A 22,217-nucleotide genomic window follows, 5' to 3' on the forward strand; every position below is an offset into this window, starting at 1 on the left:
TTCTGAGATGCAAGATTTGGGGGGGGGGGGGGGGGGGGGACACGTTCCAAACTCACCGAAGACTCTCAGGTGACTGGCTAGAAGGGACAGAGACTCTGGAGTCAGAAGGCCTGGGTTTGGATCTCGGGTCTACCACTTTCTAGCTGTGTGACCCATGGGGAAAGCACCTAACTCCTGAGCTGCAGTTTCCTCTGCCATAAAATAGGCTTCTAATGGGGCCATTTTAAGGGTGAGATAAGATACAGTATGTAAAGTATCTGGCACGGTACCTGGCATAGAGAAGAGCCCAATGCATATTCCTTTCTCTTCCCTTAATTTGTCTACCCCAATGCCATCCCACATTGGGAGGCCTGGGCTCCTCTCTATCGGAGATTCTGGATGTGAGTGCCAGGATGGGCTGGAGCACTCACTGTCTCTCTGGTCAGAGAAGACATCTAAATATAGATATAGTAAATAGTATAGATAATAATAGTATAGATAATAATATAGATATAGATATAGTAAAAAGCCCAGAAAAGGTCTTGGAGGCTTCGGTCTTCAATTTGTGTGAAGATCACTAAGCCATACTTCCTTCCCTTGCCTCACAATTAACGTTTTTCAGTGGTGTTTGATTTATGCTGTCCTAAAACTTTATGCTTAGACTTTTTCTTCCCTATGGATTTAGTGTCCCAACAAAACTAGGCAAACCCCCCAGCCCGATGGAGTGTTGATCATTCATCTGAGGCCCTTTCTGATAGGAAGAGGCCTGGGCTTCCCGTAAGGACACTTCACATTTTGCGCCTTGTTCAAATGCACACCAGGTCTGCACAGCTCCTGCATCTGCCACCATGGGCCTCCTCTTTACTGGCTACCAGCCTGGCCTCTTCCCATCAAGTCCCAGTTAGGGTCAGAGAGCATGGCGAAGACCTCCTGATTTTGGACGTACAAGATGGATTTGGTGTTCGAGGAGAGAGTGAGAAAAGGTTGTATGAAGCCTCACCCCCCTCGGTAAGGATAGGAATCTAAAACAAGTCTCCTACCCGCCCACAGAGCTCCACAGCCTGTTCCATTTCCCTCCAGGCCAGCAGCAGTTTATCTGATGCTGGAAAAAAAAATGTAGGAAAAAAAAAAAAAAAGAAAAACAAAATGAAAACACCACAAAACCAAAATAGACACAAGCAACTAAATTATAAGAGGCAAAAGAAATCTTAGGAAGCGGGGGGGGGGGGGGGGGGGGAGACAGTAATGGTTTTTCCAAACTCATTACAGAGAGTACACTCACTGATCCCAAATTCTGTCTGCTCACTGTACTTCTCCAGGTCAATCTGGATGCTGGTTTTAAAGAAATCCAACTTGGCTTTGAGCTGCTGAGACATGGAAGCCATAGAATTCTTCATCTTGGAGAGGCAGCTATTATTCCGGAGGAGATTCATCCTGCAGGGACCACAAAAAACAGCCTTCAGGCATGTTTGGGATCCAAATACCATTTCCTGTACAACAGCAAAACCACCTCAAATGCCAAGGCAGATCCCTACTATAATTATTATTATTGTATCAAAAGTAGCCACTTATAATCATACAATTTCCTAGCCCTCCGCCAGCACTGGAATAAGGCAAAGTACCACACAAAGGGCCAATAACCCCAGTTAGTCATATCCCAGGGGAAAGAGTCAGGCAGACCCCAGCATGACAATCAGGGGAGCTTTGCTGACCCAGACTGCAATGAACTTTTCCACATTCCAAAATCTGCCCCTAGTTCTGCCAGCCCACCCCTCAGTTTACAGCTCCATGTGCTGACCTCACTCACCTCATAAAGTCTAAAAGGGCCTCCCTCAATCCTGCCCACCTGACCACTTCCTGCCTGTCCAAACCAGCGTCTCCCTCTTGTCTGTCCTAGCAGTTGCTTCTGGGCCCCTGCCTCTGCCACCTCCCTGTGGAAAAAGCCACCACGCGATTTTAAATTAAGTCCCAAACCGCCTGGCATAATACATGGCAGCTCGCTGTCCCTGCTGTAGCCGGTTACAGTCCTCCTTCAGGGTCTGGATGCTGTGCCAAACCTGGCCCCACACTTTCCTCAGCTGGAAGAAGGAGAGGTTCCTCTTGGGCTCTTGAACTGGAACAGAGACATATGCAACCGTCAGAGAAAAACTGCCCTGCGATTAACCACGTCATGCCTTGTGACATCACTGGCACTTTTACATTTTTCAGTTATATAACTAAACTACTATGCTATCACATAACCTTTTTGGGTGTTAAGCCTGGTTACTGTCACATACATTTTTTGTATCCCATTAATAGCACAAGCATGTACCAGTCAGTAAATACCTACTTATTTGAAGAAACACTTTGCGAACCACATGGAATCAATTACATGTACACAGACTCTTATGCTTTCAACAGAAACCTTTATGTTTACAAATATTTAAAGTCATATGAAGTTTTCTACAGATTCAGCTTCACCCAGTAGTACTGGAACATCATTAAATAAGCAGTAAGTCTGGAGCTAAGACTCTCGACCCTAGATCTGCTTATTCTAAGTGTGTGTGTGTGTGTGTGTGTGTGTGTGTGTGTGTGATAGCAGGAATGGTGGATGCATTAAAATGTCCATCTACCACCCATACAATGGAATATTACACAAGTATTAAAAATAGGCAGCTCCATATGCACCAGCAGGGGAAAAATTTTCTAAAATATATTATTAAGTGAAAAAGGCAGGTGCAGAACAGTACATGTTGTATGTTACCATATGTTGGGGGGGAAAAATACCTATACACTTTATAATGCATAGAATACCCCTGGAAGGTATACCCAAGAACTTGACAGGAGTGGTTTCCCTGGAAGAAACTGGGAAATTGGGAAGAGAGGCTGGCTTGTTACTGTATATTCTTTTGTACCTTTTGATTTTTTTCTATCATGTACAAAATATAAATAAAACTTCAAAAATAAGTAAAATGGCCATCTGATTCGATCAAGTTCAGAGGCATACAGGCAGTATTCTCTGTCCTAGGTTTAGAATTCTATTTGTGAGGTTGAAATTGAAGACTTCCTTTACTCTTTTTTGGCTGGGCTACCCCTAAGTCCCAAGTAAAGAAGGTTGCCCCAGGGACTGGATAAGCGCATCTCCTTGGTGTGGACCCCTCCGCTAGTCCATGTCTGTCCCTCCTACCCTGTTCCAAGCATTGTAAGTGATTATTTAAAAAAAGATTTTTTTTAATGTTTATTTTTGAGAGAGATCAAAAGCGAGTGGGGGAGGTGCAGAGAAAGATGGATACACAGAATCTGAAGTAGGCTCCAGGCTCCGAGCTGTCAGCACAGAGACCATTGTGGAGTTTGAACCCATGAACTGTGAGATCATGACCTGAGCCAAAGTCTGGCACTTAACTGACTGAGCCACCCAGGCACCCCATAAGTGATTAAAAAATAAAAACAAAAACAAAACCAATGATCTTCTTACGGATACAGCTGACACTTTCAGGTTGGGGCCGTGGTGAGATCTGAGTCTCATATGTGATTTTACTGTTGTCAAAGAGAAAGACGAGATCCATGTCCAATGTGCGGCCCTCATTCAGCTGCAAAAGGATAAGAGGAAGATGAGATCTTGTGGATGCCACCCCTTCCTTTTCCAAGTAATAACAGAGATTTCAGGGCGTTCCCCACTATTTCCCAATGGCATCATCTTCAGCCAGCAAGTACTGAGCACCCATAAAGCCTTTCTTAATGACTCCAGCCTACACGTCCCTTTCCTGGTCCTTTTACACTTTTTTTTTTAGATGTTTATTTTATTATTTATTTTTGAGGGAGGGGAGGGGAAGAGATAGAGGGACATAGAGAGAATCCCAAGCAGGCTCCATGCTGTCAGCACAGAGCCCAAAGCAGGGCTCAAAACCACAAACCATGAGATCCTGAACTGAGCTGAAACCAAGAGTCAGACTCTTAACTGACTGACCCACCCAAGGAGCCCCCTTGTACGTTTATTATCCAAACACATCCCTCAATCACAACTTATTACGGTCTTATTCTCTATTATCTTTACTGTGCAATTTAAATGTTCGGTCTCTCCGTCCTATCCCATGGTTGTTTCTCACACATTAACTTTATCAGTTCTTTGGGGGCAGGGACCACATCTTGCATTGCTGTGGTCATCAGCACTGTTCTATACACAACAGTTTTGGTTGACTCGGAGGAATGAAGCACTGCTTTGGCAACAGAGCCCACAGAAAGGCGCTCTGAGTGGTCTGAAAGTACCAAGTCAAGTGTGCAGGGATTCATGTCTCCTATTACACCATGCAGAGGATCTCACATTCCAACTAAAAAACCAGGCAGTTATCTGCATTATGTGACAAAGTAGAGCTGAGATCTGAATGCGCAGTTAGTTCCCCTGGAAGCAAAGCCAGGAAAAGCAGGGCATCCTTAGGGAACAGGGCTTCACCTTGCCCTCTGAAATACACTGAGTAGCCGGCTTGTCAGGGATCAATGCCAGACCAGCTTCTTGCAGCAGCTCCTGGTCCTCCTCGGGGATCCCTGTGTCATTCTGGATTCTGGCCTTTAAGCTCTGCAGACTCTCATCCTCTGTCACTGGATACGTGTGAATGATGCCTGTGACCATGTTCAAGATATGAACCAGCTGCAACACAACCCAGATGTTATTGGAAACAAAAACCCATCTTTACAGAGAGGCCCACCTACTTGCCTGGATCGTCTGCTCCTCCCAACATTTCCCAGCCACACGAAGAAAGGGGCTAGTCGGAAGGAAGGGAGCCTCGGTGCCCAGAGTTCACACATTCTGGTCTTTAATGCTGCTGTTTGTTCACAGTGTGACCTTACAGCCGATGTCAACTAGCATGGGGGCAGATGCTCTCACAGGGGCCTCCCTTTCCACAGCTCAGATGGCCCATGACTTGCTTTTGAAGGAGCTCTTCTTTTTTCCCCAGCCCTGCCACAGCCCACTGGGGACCTACTGCCTTCAGGCTAACCTGGCTCCACACTCACCTTTAGGTTTAAGATGTCATCCAGGGCCTTGAAACAGCCATTGGGACCATACACAGGATCGGTGCCCCTCTGTCGTGGGTGCCACATCAGCATCAGCTGCAGCCACTTCTCAAGTCGCTGTGCCAGGACGCTGAGAAGAGCACAGCGTAGGAGGGGACAGCTCCAACACCATCCTCAGGTGGCCTTACCATGCACACCCCACATACATTCACCATACTCACACCCATGGCAACCAACATGTGATGACTGAAGATGAATTAATCTGACGGAAAGCCAAACTAATGATTCAGGTGCTTATCCCCTCTCTGATCTGCTACAACACCCCCTGAAATTCAGGATTTCTCAATAGACTGAACTTCCACCTGGCTGCATGAGAATGATCTGTGAAGTTCTTTAAATACACTTTACAGGCATGTCCCACCTCTAGGCAATGCCCCCACACAATCTAGACCCCATACTGCCAGATTTATTTTGTTAATCCACCCCTACCTGCAAAGGCACTCGTGGTTCCCACAACACAGTTCATGCCCCTTCCTGGATACAGACCTACCTCATGGAGGCACTCTCAGCCTCCACAGAGGCCAACTCCCTACTCACTGCCTCCTGAAACATGCCTTTGCTCCCCTCACTCCTTCCCCTTGAATTTCCTTCCTCTTCATCCATCCATCCATGTCCTGCACATCTTTCCAGATCCTTCCAGAAAGTTCTAGCTCATCCAAAGTCATTCCATACAACTCTAATCCACACAGTACCTCTCTCCCCATCCTCTAAATATTTATGGTGATTATTTTCCGTGCTACTCAGTTGTTTGTGACTGCCTTGCCACTTGCTTTTGTACTATTACTCAACGCTGGTATTGCTGCTGTTATTTTGGCTCTAAGACGAGATTGCAATGCTGTTCAAACTACAAAGGTTTATTTGTTGACTATGACACAGTATGAGGCTACACAGGAGTGCAAAGAGAAGTAAAGTAGAAATCCCCTACCCTGAAAAGGCTTACAGTTGACTAGGAGACAAACGCTATGCAAAACCAAATGTAGTACAAGGTAGAAACTACTAAGGGTGGTAAGAGGTACAGATAAATTACTGTGTGAATTTAGAAAAGAGATGATTTCTAGACAGGGTGAGGGGTGGGAATCCATTCTAAGTTGATGACTGAGACGATTATGTCAAATTCCTAGTCACAGGATACCTTGATAATCTATTTAAAAGCTATCAGATGTCACCGCAGACATCTATTTCTGAAAAAGGAAGAAAACCGCATAGAGGAGAAGTGCCACTGGGCCTTACCTGTTCAGATTATTGGGATAGGGTAAGGAGCTGGAAAACTTCACCGCTCCATTCAAGTCTTCACTGACAACAATGTCCATCTCACTCTTCTGCCGGACTTTGGAATGCCTGCAATACAGCCCTTAAGTCACTTAGCAGGCAGGAGACATTGTACTTTGGTAACATACCGCTTTACAACTGTACAGGATACCCCCAGGTCGTGATTCTATCTTTGGGTAACAGTGCATTTGCTTCCTGCTAGGATGGCTTCCTTCCGAGCGCAATAGTCTGTACTGCCTGAAGTAGAGTCATCAACCATCCTGTGCCTAGAGTTCCACAGCCAGTACTACTGACTCCTTATCTCATCCTTCGCTTATCCTTATCATTTTCTCTACTTTTCATCTTATCTAATCCAACATTTATGTTTTGAAAGAGGATAAAATTAGAACTTCCAAACCAGGATCACTGCGTGCAGATCACATTTACAGGAAATAACGCACAATACATGCGTGCACAGTGTACTTCCCTCTAAATGCACATGGCTAGATATGATCTCTAATGGTGAATGAACTGTTACATTTCCCAATTTAGAGCACTTATTGATGCATCTGAAATAGTATTTGAAGGGAAAAAAAATTTAAACCCAACTAGTTTCAAATCTTTTTGGTGATGAGGAAGATAACTTAAATTTGAATAATGCTTCATAGATAACCAAGTACTTGGACACTGAACACATACTTCTTTGCCATGATAACCCCAGGTGGTAGACACTGTTTTTAGTTCCCCATTCAGTGGTAAGGAAATACAGATCAGGTGACTTGCCCAAGGCCACACAACTAAAGAGTGGCAGAACTAGGGACTCAAATCCAAAGTCTGCTGTTCTTTCTACACTGTGTGAATGTCCAAGTCTTTCCTTTCCAAAAACACCTGGGAAATTCAGATAAAAATGTCTTAGTCCTGAACACTTCTCGTTGGCAAGGGGTAAGCTGGCCTAGCTGGAACTGGCATGTGGCAGAGGCTGGTGGATCACAGCTCTGGCTGGAACAGTGACTACTGTAAGGCAGGTGTACCAAGACTGTCGTCACATACAAATGACACAGATGATCCTCTAATGGAATAGTCTGTCCATGGGAAATTGTAAAAATAAAAGCTGTAGTAAATAAAATGCTTATTGCTTAGGTCCTGTAATGTATTTCAAAGTAGGATTGTAATAGAATTATAAAGCTCAAATCACATCTGTCCGGAAATTACTATCCATCTGCCATCTGAGAGGAGAGACTGAATTTTTTAAAAGGTTCTCTAAGGCATTACAAAGCAGGTGAGACAGCCACTTTTCACAAACTTGTCCACTGAACAGCTCCTGACTGGGCATCCAAGTAGCCTACTTGAAAGCATCAGCTGGTCTCCCAGCACCGGGGAAGGGAGTTCTAAGAAGCTGATTCTGCAGACAACAGACTTACAATAAAGATGCCAAGACATCAGGGATACATTTTCAAATAGTACTTGTTCTTCTGGTTCTAATGGATTTTAACTCATCTTATTAAAAATAATGGAAAAGCTCAACATTGGAACTAAAGAAATGCAACAATTTCTTGGTTAGTTAAAAACACTATTGATGTATAGATATACAGTATATGGTATGATTATAAATTAATGAGCTAATTCCTCAATATTCCAGAACCTGTGCAGGTCAAGTATTGCTTGTTTTATTTTTTTATTTTCTAAAAAACTTTTTTTTCATGTTTATTTTTATTTTTGAGAGAGAGAGCACGGTAGGGCAGGGGCAGAGAGAGGGAGATACAGAATCTGAAGCAGGCTCCAGGCTCCGAGCTGTCAGCACAGAACCCAATGTGGGGCTCGAACCCACAAACAGTGAGATCATGACCTGAGCTGAAGTTGGACGCTTGACTGAGCCACCCAGGCGCCCCAATTATTGCTTGTTTTAAAATAAATCACCACAGGAGGGCGTACTTTGCCACTTCACCAGACTCTTGAAGAGCAGGGACCTGGCCTCTTTCACCTCTGCTGAAATTTTCAGTGTTTGGCTTATACGTGCTGACTGAACTGGATTGCCAACACATAAAAACACTCTTCTAGAATTGATTTCCAAGGTTATATCTTAGAAATAAATAATTCATGATGTAAATACCTATCCTTTTAAAAACTTAATGTTTTCACTACTTCCAGAAAAGCATTCAGAAAAATGATAGTAGCCAGTGTTAACAACAGTGTGGTGAAAAGGGCAGCTTTGTATGTTCCTGGTAAAAACATTATTTATACAACCTTTCTGTTGAGCAAATGCTCAATACATATCAAAAACCTCTAAAATGTGTATAATCTTTGATCAGTAAATTCCACTCCTAGGAATTATCCTAGGGAAATAATCATGGATATACAAGGATTTCCTTATAAGGATGTTATTCTTGGTTTTATTTTAAGAAGTAAAAATTATAAACTACCCATGCTTCCAATAACGGTGCATAAGTTAAATAAATTCCAGTATAGCCACTCATTTGAATACCAAACAGAAATTATTACAAATAACGGAAAAACATAAAGCATTTTCAATAGTAAGACTGAAAAGTAGGTTATATGAGAGTATGTACAATAATTTATTTGTGTATTTTTTTTTTTTTTGAAGTATAACACATATACTGAGGAACCCGGAGATGCACAAAAATGTTCATAGTGGTTGTTTCTGGATTTTGTGAAGCTAATTTTCATGGTGTAAAAATGCTCTGAGAGCACATGCAGCATAGTTCCTACTGTGCCATCAACTGATGTAGGAAAGGGGTGAAACATAAACGAGCCAACAGAGAAACAGGTCAATTCGTACCCGTATGGAACACCCTTGGAAGCATACTGACAACCAGTGGTATCAGGTGCCTGTCAGAAAGGAAGCCAGGTGGCTGGGAGGCCAGTAAGAGATGACTTTTCAGTGCATACTCTTTTTATACCTTTGGAAGCTTGAACCATGTGAACTTATTACTGCTCCAAAAAGACACACAAAAACTGGAAATAAAAACAAAATTTGAAACAACAGTAGCATCATTCACATCAGGGTGTGGCCTCCCAAGGAACACTCTGAATGAAACCTGATTTAGGGGCATGTTAATTTTTAAACTATGTATTTTGATAATGATTAACCTTCACATATACAATGAACACTTATTTTTGTAATAAAAAATGTTAAGATACAGAGTAATTCTTTTAAAACTTAAGTATGTCCTTTGGTTTTTTTATTAATAAATTTTTTTTTTTGGTAACTTATTTGTGTACACATTGGTTTACATTTTAAGGCACTTTCTTATGCTTTTTTTTTTTAATTTTTTTTCTTAATGTTTTTATTTATTTTTGAGACAGAGAGAGACAGAGCATGAGCAGGGAAGGGGCAGAGAGAGAGGGAGACACAGAATCAGAAGCAGGCTCCAGGCTCTGAGCCATCAGCACAGAGCCCAATATGGGGCTCGAACTCACAGACTGTGAGATCATGACCTGAGGCGAAATCGGACGCTCAACCGACTGAGCCACCCAGGCGCCCCTAATGCTTTTAAAACAAAAATTTAGGGGTGCCTGAGTGGCTCAGTTGGTTAAGTGTCTGACTCTTGGTTTCAGTCAAGTCATGATCACATTGTTTGTGCATTCGAGCCCCGTGTCGGGCTCTGCAGTGACAGCATGGAGCCTGCTTGGGATTCTCTCTCTCCCTCTCTCTCTGCCCCTCCCAGTCACTCTCTCTCTCAAAAATAATAAATGAATGAATGAATGAATAAATAAGTAAATAAATAAATAAATATTTAAGCATAATAAAATTTGCAGACAATACATTTCCATGTAAATACTTCTCCTTTGTCATGTGTACATCTCCTTTATTTGTCTACTAATCCACAGCATCCTCAGTGAAAGTGCACACATGTATGCAACAGTCTATAAATGTACTGGCATGTTGCTACTAAACACAGGGCAAACATCCTTTATACGGTATCATACTTAACAATTGTTCTACTTCTCTAGGTTTTTGGAGCCTGGACTGCCCACATGCTGGGCCCTAACAGGACTTCCTCTTTGGGAGACAGATCACTGAAGTTTCGGGCCCAGGCTGGAGTGTCCCATGAGATGGAAACAGGTGAAGGACATGTCTAAGGTAGAGGGACACCCTCTTCCCTTCAGGTGGCACTCCTGGCCCCACCCACAGGCCCCGGTCCCTCACTTACCACTGCACGGGCTGCCAGTTAGGGAGGAAAGGTCGGAAGCCTGTGATGCACTCAAAAGCCAAGGTGCCGAAGCTCCAGTAGTCCACAGTCACTGTGTACTTCTGCTGCTCCAGGAGTTCCGGGGCCTGTAGAAGAACATGAGGTGGGGAAACACCTGAGCTGCTTCCTTTTCCGAGGAGCCACCACAGGAGGGGGCAACCAGCCCTTCTAATTGTGTGTCCACACCTGCCCGACTCCATCCAGAGGGTACTGGCATGTCCACTCAAGGGTGAGGGGGTGACCACCTGTGTAGCCAGTGGTATCTAGAATTTTTCTCTACCTCATTCACTCCCGATGCTAACACAAGGGTCCCTAGAGGTATTTTTAGGTAGACCAGAGTACATTATATACCTCTTGAGGGCAGTGTCCAGGTGGGAAGTTACATACAACAAGGAAAATGATACCAGGCTGTATACACCAAATGCATAATACATATATTTAGGACATGTGGTCGTACAATGGGACAGGATGTTTATAATCAGGTAGGAAAAAAGCCAGATGCATGACTGCTGCCCAAGCAGAGACAGCTGGAGTAACTAGGTGGGCATGGAACTTGGTTCTGAAAAAGGCTCCTCACATGAGTGTCTGCGAGGAGACGTTCTAGAAAGGACCATCACAAGCAAAGGCGTGGAGACAGGACTGTGCGCAGTCTGGCTAGAAGTGTCACACTTCTGCAGGGGCCAAGGAGTGCAAACCAAGAGGAAAAAGTGGGGGGATGATCAGATCAAGCTCTGGATCTGGTTACGTGGGCAGAAGTTTTAGTTCCTGAAGGTGAAGGATTTGACTGAGCCTCCTGGTCAGAGCATGGGGTGCCCCGACTTAACCTCTGCTGAGCCCATGAGGATTCCAGAGGACGCTCAGCAGGACCTACATAATTACATGATAGGGACACAAGGGCCTGAATCACAGCTCCGCATGAGTCATCACTCTGAAAACTCTACTCCATCGAGCAGGTCATAAGTCAGTGGAGCCCATTATAAATCAATGGAGCCCACGGGAGTATAAATGCACTCAAAGAGACTTCAAAGAATTTCTTCTTCTTTTTCAAGAACTTGATAAAATGCTTAAGCTCATTTAGCCCGGTGGCTTTCAACCTTTTGTTTGTTTATTACAACTGCAGAACCCTTTATTCAATCAAAATTTTATTGGTTGTTACCATCCACAAGCAATCTATTACCAGGTCTTACTGGGTCTCTTGCTAGGCATTTCTTGACTAGTTTTCTATTTCCCCCCTGCTACCACCAGCTCTGAGCTGCCGATCAGAGCCTCCTTACCATTCGCCCACTCTTTACTCTTATTCAATGCAATTCATTCTCCACTCTGTATCAAGAGTGGTCTTTTCAAAGCGTAAACCTGATCCTTCTCCAACTTAAAACCCTTCAATGTCTTTTAGTCCTCCAATGGACTACATCCTTTGCTTCAATTTCCTCTCCTTTCCCCTACCTCCAGCCCCTTTCTTCTACTCATCCTTCAGGTCCCAGACAAGATAAGGTCCTCCTAATATGTATTCTTATAACACCCTGCACTTTCTCTTTGTAACACTTAATGACAATTTTAATTTCTTAGTTATTTGTGTAAGTTTGGGGGTAATGCCTGCTTTCTCACTAAACCCTAGGCTTCTTTTAAAGACCAGGGAAATGCTTGTCTTCTTTCCCATCACATCGCCAGCTTCTAGCACAGTGCCTGGCACGCAGACATAGACTACACTCAATCAGCATTTTCCTGAATTGAATGAGTGACTCAAACAGAACCCCAAAATAGACCAAATAATGTAAAGAAAGAGTGGGAGCTCAGAGCTCAGCTCCTTCTTGGTGGCCTGAGACACCTCATGGAAACTGTGGCTTCTACAGACCAGCACACATCTAGTTTAAACTATTTTCAGATAAAATACTGAAGCCCAAGATGTTATGGGATGTGTTCAAGGGCACGCACTAGCAAAGACAATGTCAGAGAAGATGCCCATATCCTTACACTGGGCCTCTGTTGGGAAAAAGTGCTGACTTGAACAGATTATGTCTCTGTCATACAACAATTCCTATACATCTGGGAACATCTGAAGAGCTGGCAAGACTTAGACGCTTGAAAGCAGGACAGAGAGGAGCCGCACAAGTCCAGTCAGCAGGGAAAAGCTGATAAGCAAACATGTAAATCCCATTTCTTACCAGGTATTGCAGGGTCCCCACAAAGGAAGTACAGAGACTGCCCTGATCCAGTTCCTTGGCATATCCTAGGTCAATAATTTTGTGTATTAACTGGAAAAAAAAAAAAAAGAAAGAAAGAAAAAGGAGAAATCTGAGGGTTATGAGAATACTGGTGACAGAGCAGAGGATATTTCTGAATTCCCAGGTGGTATTAGATTCTGAGTTCCTAATAACCACCAAATATTTACACAGGAGACTGCCTCCAACATGGTAGATGTAGGGCAAGAGAAGACATAACTGTAAAAATGCTGAAAAAAAGGCACATGTTCTCCTTGCTCTGTAACTAATCACCAGAGGGAGGTCAAAATGAACAGACTATGCACCAGCCCTCAAGACTGCTACACTGGATTTATGATGTGAAAGACCTTCTCAGTAAATGCCTTCAGTTCTCAAATCTTAGAACCACTTACAAGAATAAGTGTGAACTAGAGCAAAGGTGAGCACTGTGATAGTTATGGGCCAAGCCCAGAATGCTGACGTCTCTATCAGAAGAGAGTGAGTGGCCCACAAGTTGGGTTACTACATTCCACTCAGCTGAGTCCTTGCTTGCCACCCCCAGCTAAGCAGAAGGCTGTGAAAGGGCACGGGCGCCAAGCCCCATGGGGAGGTTACTGCCACACACAAGCGGGAGGGCCCCCTGAGGAGGGTCCCCAGGAGCTCTGGGAAAGCTGCAGGCCGGACCAGGCTCTATATGTAGGTACCAGCTCCAAATGCCTCCTCTCTGCCATAGCTCGCTCTGCCTTCCCTCAGCTCTCTTAGAGCTGGTTTCCAGCTTAGCATCAAAAGTTACACTCTCAAACACATGGGAAACAAAAAGCCTACTTCCCAGAGGTGCTGGTCCCAAAGGCTGGGGTGGAAGTGGGAGGAGAAACATTTTCCTTATCAGATTCCTGCAACTCCGGCAACTAACAATGTGATCCATTCAAACTTGCCTCAATCTGCGAGCAGGAGTTTTTGCTAATTCTGTTTCAAATCAAACTGTTCCCAGAGAATCAAAACAAATATAAAGTCAAGGAAATGCAAATATAAACAAAGATACAAAGTGTGTTCCTTCATCACCAGAGCAGCTCCCCTGAGGCACTGCCCAGGACTTTCCAGGAGGGTCACTCACTCTTTGTTCTCCTTGCTGCAGGACGATGTTTTCTGGTTTCAGATCCCGATGGATGATTCTGTTTTCATGAAGGTATCTAAGTGCAGAGGCTGAGAGGGTGGAAAGGGGAGTCAATTTTCATTAAACCTAAAAAATGTGTTTCATTTCAAAATCGCCTATACCATGAAAGATGAATACTGTGTGCCCCTAACATGCACTCTTTCAGTTCACAGACTCACATGGAGGGACAAGGCCCGGGGCAGAAGCTCGTGGGGTGAAGTGAAGGGGACCTGGTTACTTGAGCAGAATGTGGACCACCACAAGAATCTGGCTTCTGCAGGCAAAGAACTCTTAGCTTTCCATCCACGAGGTCACCAATTAGTCTAGAGAGCGGTTCTCAAACTGCACTGCACTGCACTGCAGTTTGACCAGCAGCATCTGAGCTTTGAGAAATGCAAAATTCTTACATCCCACCCCAGACCTACTGAGTCAGAAACATTAGGGGTGACCACCCCCACCCCCCATCAGTGTTTTAACAAGATCTCCAGGTGATGCTGATGCTGAGAAAAGTTTGAGAAGGGGAATGTCTCTGGTGTCTTTAGGCTCAAAACTCTAAATTCTACAGGGTGGGTAAGGGGGAAGGGCTCTCTGGGCAAAGAGTACTTTGGTCATCCGATCTAAAGTCCAGTGATGTCAGAGCAAGCTTCAAGGAAGAAGTGGAGAGCCCTGGAAGAAGAGATTAGAAGCATATTTCATGCATCTGACAGTTCAACATGTGTTAATTATGTGCTCAGTCTCTGGTAGGCTCTAGGAAGGACATAAGAGATATGATGTCCAACTTTATTTTTTTTTCCCAACGTTTATTTATTTTTGAGACAGAGAGAGACAGAGCATGAACAGGGGAGGGGCAGAGAGAGAGGGAGACACAGAATCTGAAACAGGCTGCAGGCTCTGAGCGGTCAGCACAGAGCCCGATGCGGGGCTCGAACTCACGAGCCGCAAGATCATGACCTGAGCCGAAGGAAGTCGGACGCTTAACCGACCAAGCCACCCAGGCGCCCCCCAACTTTATTTTTTTTAAAAAAGCTTATTTGTCCATTTGGAGAAAGAAAGAGAAAGAATGAATAGGGGAGGGGCAGAAAGAGAGAAGGGGACAGAGGATCTGAAGCAGGTTCTGTGTTGACAGCAGAGAGCCCAATGTGGGGTCGAACTCACAAACTGTAAGATCATGATCTGAGCCAAAGCCAGACACTTAACCGACTGAGCCACCCAGGTGCTCCTATGATGCCCAACTTTGAAGAATCCAATTGGGAAGGAAGAAGCCTGCACAACACTGGCTATGAGGAGGAAATATGAGGACATCATACAGGAGGCACAGAGCAACAGGGCTCCAGCTGCAGCCTAGGCTCCAAGCAGGGTGTGATTTTCACCCATAAGAGGTTTAATAACTTTAACAGAAGTCCTAGCTCATTGTACTACAAAAGAGAAAAACAGAATAACCACTGGAAGGTGATAACATTATCTTTATTTGAAGATGATATGACTCTATGCTTATAAACTCAATAGACTAAAAACTGGCAAGAATTTAGTAATCTGGAAACAACACAACTATATTCAAATCAATAGCTTTTCTCTATGTCAGCTACATGCAGTTGAAATGGAAAAAGAAAAAAAAATCCTATCTGTGTTAGAAACAAAAACTCTAAAATACTATGGGAGAAATTTAGGGGGGAAAAAGTAGCATAAGGTGAGGAAAAGTAGGTGGCATGAAGAAGAGCAATACAAACAACACAAAAAGGTCTTAAAAGTTTATGGCAACATGACACCATTCACAAAGTCAAAAGACAAAAAGTCTAGGGAAAAAGTATCTGCAACATATATGCCAAAGAGTAAATATGCCTAATGGACAACAAGTTCTTACAAATCAGTAAGAAAGCAACTCCAGTAGAAAAGGGGGTAATTTACATAAGAAATGCAAATGGCAAACAACACTGCAAAAAGTTGCTCGAGCTCCCGAGTAGTCCACAAAGTGTAAATTAAAGCAAAATGAAATGTCTTTCACTCCCTCTTCAACTGGCAAGGATTTTAGATGGAAAATAAAAGGCACTTCCCTACATTGCTAGAAGGAGTAAAAATTGCTATGCCTTTTTTTGGGAATGAGATATGGCAATATCTATTAATTCTTACAATGTACATATTGTTTGACCCATTATTTTCACCTCTACCTTGTAAAAAAATAAAAGCCTCATAACATACAAATAAGGATGCTTATTGCATAGCTTGGAGTGAAATACTTAGAAAGGAACTGCAAATCGCATATAAAATCAATGTGCAGAAATCTGTTGCATTTCTATATACCAATAACAAAGAAGCAGAAAAAGAAACCAAGGAATTGATACCATTTGCAATTGCACCAAAAACAATAATATATCTAACTAAAGAGGTAAAAGATCTGTACTCTGAAAATTATAGACCACTTAATAAAAGAAAATTGAAGAGGAAACAAAGAAATGGGAAAGCATTCCATGTTCAACGATTAGAAGAATAAACATTGTTAAAATGTCCATACTACCCAAAGCAATCTACGCATTCAATGCAATCTCTATCAAAATACCACCAGCATTTTTCACAGAGCTAGAACAAACAATCCTAAAATTTGTATGGAACTACAAAAGACCTCAAATAGCCAAAGCAATCCTGAAAAAAAAGAAAAAAAAATCAAAACTGGAGGCATCATGATTCTGGATTTCAAGCTATATTATGAAGCTATACTCAAGACAGTATGGTACTGGCACAAAACAGACACATGGATCAACGGAACAGCACAGACATCTCAGAAATGGACCCACAACTATATGGTCAACTCATCTTCAACAAAGCAGTAAAGAATATCCAATGGAAAAAAGATAGTCTTTTCAACAAATCGTGTTGGGAAAACTGGACAGCTACAGGCAGAAGAATGAAACTGGACCACCTTCTCACACCACACACAAAAATAAATTCAAAATGGATGAAAGACCTAAATGTGATACAGGAATCCATCAAAATCCTAGAGAAGAACACAGGCAGAAACCTCTGACCTTGGCCAGAGCAACTTCTTACTAGACATGTCACCGAAGGCAAGGGAAATGAAGAAAATATGAACTATTGGGACCTCACCAAGATAAAAAGCTTCTGCCCAGCAAAGGAAACTAATCAACAAAACTAAAAGGCAACCTATGGAATGGGAGAAGATATTGCATGTGACATATTTGATAAAGGGTTAGTATCCAAAATCCATAAAGAACTTCTCAAACACCCCAAAAATAAATAATCCAGTTAAGAAATGGACAGAAGACATGAATAGACATTTTCCAAAGAAGACATCCAGATGGCCAACAGACACATGAAAAGATGTTCAACATCACTCATCATCAGGAAATATAAATCAAAACTGTGATGAGATACCACCTCACACCTGTCAGAATGACTAAAATTAACACAAGAAACAACAGGTGTGGAGGATGTGGACAAAGGGAAACCCTCTTGCACTGTTGGTGGGAACGCAAACTGGTGGAGCCACTCTGGAGAACAGTAGGGAGGTTCCTCAAGAAACAAAAAATATTTGGTGTATGTGCTTGGCTGAGGAGCCAACGGGGCAAGGCTACCATCTGTGGTATTATGACTGAACGCCTCTAAGTCAGAATCCAGCCCAGGTGGAACTATATGGCAGCACCGTGGAGACTCAGTTGGCCTTGGATAATTGGGCCCCCCACCATCCCACCGCCTGGCATTGGGACCAGGGTCTGGTGCAGAGAGCCCTTCCTCCCAAGAAACGGGGTGCAGCCAGAAAGGTGGCCACCCCCTCGCCCCTCAAGCAACACTTGTTCCTGGGGAACCTGGTGCTAAACCGTTCTTAGATGACCTGCTTCTGGGTCGGGGTTTCAAACACAGCAGAGCAGCTCCCTCACTGCGATCTATTCAAAGTCAGCCTTTGACACAGTGGTTTGTAAACAAACAGAAAAAAACGAAACTAAATGTAGAACTGCCCTACGATCCAGCAATTGCACTATTAGGTATTTACCCAAAGGATACAAAAATACAGACTCAAAGGGGTACATGTACCCCAATGTTTATAGCAGCATTATCAACAATAGCCAAACTATGGAGAGAGTTCATATGTCCATCGACAGATGAACGGATAGAGATACAGTGTGTGTATGTATACACACACACACACACACACACACACACACACACACACACACACAGGAATATTATTCAGGCATCAAAAAGAATGAAATCTTGCCATTTGCAATAATGTGGATGGAGCTAGAATGTATTATGCTAAGCAAAATAAATCAGAGAAAGACAAACACCGTATGATTTCACTCATATGTGGAGTTTAAGAAACAAAACAGATGAACATATGGGGGAGGGAAGAAAAGAGAGGGAAATTAACCACAAGAGTGTCTTAACAATACAGAATAAATTAAGGGTTGATGGAGAGAGGTGGATGGGAGATGAACTAGATGGGTGACGGGTACTTGTGATGAGCACCAGGTGTTGTATGTAAGGGATGAATTACCGAATTCTACGCCTGAAACCAGTATTGCACTGTATGTTAACTACAATTTAAATTAAAAAAAAAAAAAAGGAAAAAAGGTAGAATGAAAAAAAATGAACTACAAATCATCAAATGGGGAGTGGCTGGACAAATTATGACAGATCCATGTTATAGCAGGCAACTGTCTTAAAATCATTTAAGTTTGCAGAGAATATAACTCCGATATAGACAATATAACTCAGGAGGATGTCAAAGATAGGTATGTTTTGTTTAAAAAGATAATAAGCAATGACAACACTAAGAGGTTCAACAATGAGGCTTCCCTGTGCCCCACCATGCCCGTACATGCATGCTCTCCCTCTCAGCACACCAGACAGAGCGCAGGCAAACCAGGGAGGTGGGCGGCCTTTCCTGTCTGCTCTGCAGAGGAGGAGGAGAAGGCCTTCCACAGAAACCAAGTAGTCAGACACGCTGTATAAAAAGACTTTCATGCCGAAAGTTTCCTAAAAATGCATCGGAAGGTCAAACCCAGATAAACAACTGACTTCCATCTTAGTAGGGGAGTTCCAGATCACAATATAAGTTAATTACGAAACCTCCAACGACATCTACCCTTTTAACAGCCTTTGACCAGTGTTTCATACTTGTTCCTTATTTTTCTTTTCTTTCATAATTGAATACAGTAGATTGGCTTAGGTCCAATGACTGTCCCAATGAAATGAAAGACATGCTGCTTTCAATGCGTGCCCCAAACATTCCACTCTATCTTGTTCCCAATTGTATTAACTTTTAAATAATTTTTTGAAATGTTTGTTCATTTTTGAGAGAGACAGAGCGCGAGTGGGAGAGGGAGACACAGAATCTGAAGCAGTCTCAAGGCTCTGAGCTGTCGGCACAGAGCCCGATGAGGGGCTCGAACCCACAAACTGTGAGATCATGACCTGAGCCAAAGTCAGACACTCCACTGACTGAGCCACCTAGGCGCCCCTTTTTTTTAATAATTTTTTTAATGTTTATTTATTTTTGAGAGAGACAGACAATTGCATTAACTTTTAAAGACTGATGCTTCTGACCAGCACTTTCATTTGTGTTTTACTAATTTTTCGTTAAAGAATCAAGGCAAAGTACAGGAAGACATTCGAGAAACTGCACAAACACAGCCTTGCGTGCAGGCATGGTGCAGCTGAACCTGAACTTGTGGCTGGCAGGGAGCCCTGCGTACAGTAACTCAACATGTTCACTGACGGACTCACAAAAGGCCCATTTTGGTACATGATAAGAGTGTCAGAGCACAATATATAAAAGCAGAATACATGAAAGTTGAGATTCATTGTATTTTGAGCAAGAACACATGCCCAGGCTGAGACAACCCCTCTCAAGTCAGATATGGACATCTCCATGCATATAACATAGGCCACAAGCTAGAGAGACATGCCAAGAAGCCCCCCAGTGCTGGAGAAAAACATTTGGACCAGACCAAAAGCACTATCTTCTACACCAGGCTGATGAGGAATAGTCATCTGATCTTTAGTGAGGAGGCACTCAAGCTGGTAACTAATCCACGGATTACTATTAATAGCGGTCTATTTACATTGAAGCAACTGTACATGAAACAAACTTGAATCCTCATTTCAGGGCAGGCATTTACTCTCAAACACTTTTGTCCACTTAAGATTGACTGTGGAATTAAAGAATTCTTCAGGTATCATTACATGCAGTTTGCTGGACTGAGTAACACAGAATTTTGACAGGCAACAACTCTGAAACAACTCCCCTTGCAGAGTCAGTCTTTAAAAAGCATAGCCTGACTGTGCTACATTTTACAAAACAGTACTTGAACAGCAGTGCCACGAAATGAATCAAAATTGTCTCAAGCAAAGAGAACCTAATTGGATGGAAAATGAGAATTTGAGATTAAGAAAAATACATTTACATCTGAAAGTTTATTAAAAATCTAAACCTTTAGTGATAGTGAAAATACATGTATATAAAAATTGAAAACCATACCACAAGCATAAAGCCTAAAAGTTAATTTCTCACATTCCAACTGTAGAAAGGAGTTGTAAGAAGCACCCACCGTATGTGAACTTTTAAGCTACACAATGGCATTTCCTAGGACAGCTGATGCTGAGAGGGTCCAGATTAAGACTTGCCACAGGAAAACAACAGCCTCCTTCTGTTATTCCTATCAGGAATGGCATCCGGGTAGTTACCCTAGCTTCCCCTTATCCCAGGAGGAGACACAAATATATGACTGAACAATGTGACACTCCTGGAGTTCTTATTGATGAACCAGAATTTCAAGTCACAGTTCCTATATATTTTCTTCAGATTACAAACCACAAATTAGGGACCAGCTAGGGCCGGCTAGATTTCCATGTAGAAAAGCAGTTTTGTAAGAGCTGTATCCATGAATCCCTACTTACCACACTCCAGATTTAAAGGGATTACTAAACTCCCTTAAGAACATTCTTGTTTTGGGGCGCCTGGGTGGCGCAGTCGGTTAAACGTCCGACTTCAGCCAGGTCACGATCTCGCGGTCCGTGAGTTCGAGCCCCGCGTCGGGCTCTGGGCTGATGGCTCAGAGCCTGGAGCCTGTTTCCGATTCTGTGTCTCCCTCTCTCTCTGCCCCTCGCCCGTTCATGCTCTGTCTCTCTCTGTCCCAAAAATAAATAAACGTTGAAAAGATATTAAAAAAAAAAAAAAAAAAAAAGAACATTCTTGTTTTGGATACATTCCATAGAAAAGAAACGGGAAGGTAAATGTACCGAAATGCTGAAACAGAGATTAGAGAGAAAAGAAAGACAGTCACCAACTGCTTTAAGTCACCAATGGGTAAGAAGTACAACAGGATGTCTGTTCACTCAATAAAAATTGACTATGTGCCTACTGTTAAAAAAGAGACAACCGGTCCAAAATGGAGTCACTTGTGCTAAGGCCACATCACCAACAGGGACTTAATTCCTAACCTAACTGCATTTTCAGCCTCTCCTAGAAATGTAATCTTAACTAGTCAGTCTGGAACTAGCTGGTCAGCACTAGTGGGGTAATGTGCCTGACAGATTCCTGCTAGTCCCCAAAGGAAGGTGACTTTGCCTGAAACATTCTACTCTTTGCTAGTGACTTCCATGTCCCTTCTCATTCTGCCTATAAAAGTCTTTCATTTTGGGGGTGCCTGGGTGGCTCAGTGGGTTAAGCCAGCAACTTCGGCTCAGGTCATGATCTCACGGTTCATAGGTTTGAGCCCCGTGTCCTGCTCTGTGTTGACAGCTCGCAGCCTGGAGCCTGCTTTGGATTCTGTGTCTCCCTCTCTCTCTGCCCGCCCCACCCCCCACCCCCAACCCACACATGCTCTGTCTCTCTCTCTCAAAAATAAACGTTAAAAAAAAAAAAAAAAAGTCTTTCATTTTGTATAGCTCTTTGGAGCTCCTTTCTATTTTCTAGATGGGATGCTACCACCACCCAATTCATGAATGGTTGAAAAAGCCAACAAGATCTTTAAAATTTACTCAGTTGAATTTTGTTTTTCAACACATTTGGTGACAGCTGTGAGAGCCAAAGGAAACTTCTGACAGCTTCAGGGACTACAAGAAACACAAGCATGTTACCCGGGAACCCTTCCAGTTCTCTTTCTTCCTGTTTTCCAGGGGCCATCGGTGAGTTCTTCTTGGTTCTGAGCTCAGCTCTTTGCACAAATTGACAATTAGATGGCTCCCCATCTAACTGGCTTTCTATAGTTCCCCATTTGATTAGAATCCCCAATCCTTGGTTTAGTCCTCAGATTCCACCTTGGGAACTGCTGGTGGTTCAGTCCACAGTTTCCCATTTGTTTAGAATCCCGGCCCACAGTCCCCATTCTTTGGAATCTGCTGCATTAGTTCTTTCCCCAGTCC

The 22,217-nt window shown here is 43.1% G+C and overlaps 1 protein-coding gene across 5 annotated transcripts in view; it reads right to left on the reverse strand.

Annotated features, from left to right (window-relative positions):
• The window catches only part of IKBKB (inhibitor of nuclear factor kappa B kinase subunit beta), a 74,228-nt gene that overhangs the window by 10,925 nt on the left and 41,086 nt on the right, over window positions 1-22,217 (reverse strand). For all 5 annotated transcript variants that reach the window (XM_015088489.3, XM_015088488.3, XM_015088491.3 and 2 more), the window contains 10 exons: window positions 13,800-13,888; window positions 12,650-12,739; window positions 10,449-10,573; window positions 6,259-6,366; window positions 4,969-5,098; window positions 4,409-4,603; window positions 3,434-3,548; window positions 1,969-2,092; window positions 1,262-1,413; window positions 1,020-1,081 (listed from right to left, as the gene is read on the reverse strand). In XM_015088489.3, the coding sequence (XP_014943975.1) occupies window positions 1,020-1,081; window positions 1,262-1,413; window positions 1,969-2,092; window positions 3,434-3,548; window positions 4,409-4,603; window positions 4,969-5,098; window positions 6,259-6,366; window positions 10,449-10,573; window positions 12,650-12,739; window positions 13,800-13,888 (1,190 nt within the window). The remainder of the gene's footprint in view (window positions 1-1,019; window positions 1,082-1,261; window positions 1,414-1,968; window positions 2,093-3,433; window positions 3,549-4,408; window positions 4,604-4,968; window positions 5,099-6,258; window positions 6,367-10,448; window positions 10,574-12,649; window positions 12,740-13,799; window positions 13,889-22,217) is intronic.

Source organism: Acinonyx jubatus, chromosome B1 (genome assembly GCF_027475565.1).
Source record: "Acinonyx jubatus isolate Ajub_Pintada_27869175 chromosome B1, VMU_Ajub_asm_v1.0, whole genome shotgun sequence".
NCBI classification, from domain to species: Eukaryota; Metazoa; Chordata; class Mammalia; order Carnivora; family Felidae; genus Acinonyx; species Acinonyx jubatus.